The following is a 1,348-nucleotide window of genomic DNA, read 5'->3' on the forward strand; positions in this document are numbered from 1 at the left end:
AGTCTTTAGTTGTTATATAACTGATAGTAAACCATGACCAGTCTTTAGTTGTTATATAACTGACAGTAAACCATGACCAGTCTTTAGTTGTTATATAACTGACAGTAAACCATGACCAGTCTTTAGTTGTTATATAACTGACAGTAAACCATGACCAGTCTTTAGTTGTTATATAACTGATAGTAAACCATGACCAGTCTTTAGTCGTTATATAACTGACAGTAAACCATGACCAGTCTTTAGTTGTTATATAACTGACAGTAAAACATGACTGTCAGCATTATTATGACTTTAGTGATGTAGATATGAAGCAGAGTAAATATTTCAGGATGTTAGCTACAGATACACACAGGATTAAACCCATCATAACCTATCACAGTGCTGCACCGTGGCCAGCAGAGCTCTCCTATTGGGTTACACAGGACTCAGAGAGTGATTGACAGCTAGAGGGGCCAGTCAGAGCGGAGGTTCTCTCTGGGTATCGCTCCTTCAGGGATCATCGCCACGGTTACGCGTCATTGCCGCCACAGAGCAGGAGGAGGGCCTTACGGTAGTCACCAGAGGTATCACCCTGCAACACACACATACTTACTCAGCTCGAGAGGAGATGGAGGGACAAAATACCAGCAACAGTGTGTGAAGACTTACAGTAAACGTTTGACCTCAGCCAACAAAGGGTAAATAACAAAGTATTGAGATAAACTTTTGTTATTGACCAAATACTTATTTTCCACCATAATTTGCAAATAAATTCATTTAAAAAATCCTACAATGTGATTTTCTGGATTTTTCTTTCTCATTTTGTCTGTCATAGTTGACGTGTACCTATGATGAAAATTACAGGCCTCTCTCATCTTTTTAGGTGGGAGAACTTGCACAATTGGTGGCTGACTAAATACTTTTTTGCCCCATTGTACCTGTACAGCAGAGTACTGAGACAGAGAGAGATATTCAGGGGTAGATAGATATTCAGTATATACCTGTATAGAGAGGGAGGTAGGGGTAGAGAGAGGTAGAGAGAGGTAGCGAGAGAGAGATATTCAGTATATACCTGTACAGCAGAGTACTGAGACAGAGAGAGGTAGAGAGAGAGATATTCAGTATATACCTGTATAGCAGAGTACTGAGACAGAGAGATATTCAGTATATACCTGTATAGCGGAGTACTGAGACAGAGAGAGATATTCAGTATATACCTGTATAGCAGAGTACAGAGACAGAGAGAGATATTCAGGGTAGATAGATATTCAGTATATACCTGTATAGCAGAGTACAGAGACAGAGAGAGATATTCAGGGGAAGATAGATATTCAGTATATACCTGTACAGCAGAGTACAGAGACAGAGA

General features: G+C 39.9%; 1 protein-coding gene across 1 annotated transcript in view; it reads right to left on the reverse strand.

The window, feature by feature from the left end:
- Window positions 1-261: 261 nt before the first annotated feature.
- LOC127918166 (annexin A5-like) overlaps window positions 262-1,348 on the reverse strand; it is a 5,220-nt gene continuing 4,133 nt past the window's right edge. Inside the window, exon 5 of the mRNA XM_052501446.1 lies at window positions 262-571. Within this exon, the coding sequence (XP_052357406.1) occupies window positions 509-571 (63 nt within the window). The 3' untranslated portion in view covers window positions 262-508. The remainder of the gene's footprint in view (window positions 572-1,348) is intronic.

Source organism: Oncorhynchus keta, unplaced genomic scaffold, assembly GCF_023373465.1.
Source record: "Oncorhynchus keta strain PuntledgeMale-10-30-2019 unplaced genomic scaffold, Oket_V2 Un_contig_1346_pilon_pilon, whole genome shotgun sequence".
In the NCBI taxonomy this organism is placed as follows: domain Eukaryota; kingdom Metazoa; phylum Chordata; class Actinopteri; order Salmoniformes; family Salmonidae; genus Oncorhynchus; species Oncorhynchus keta.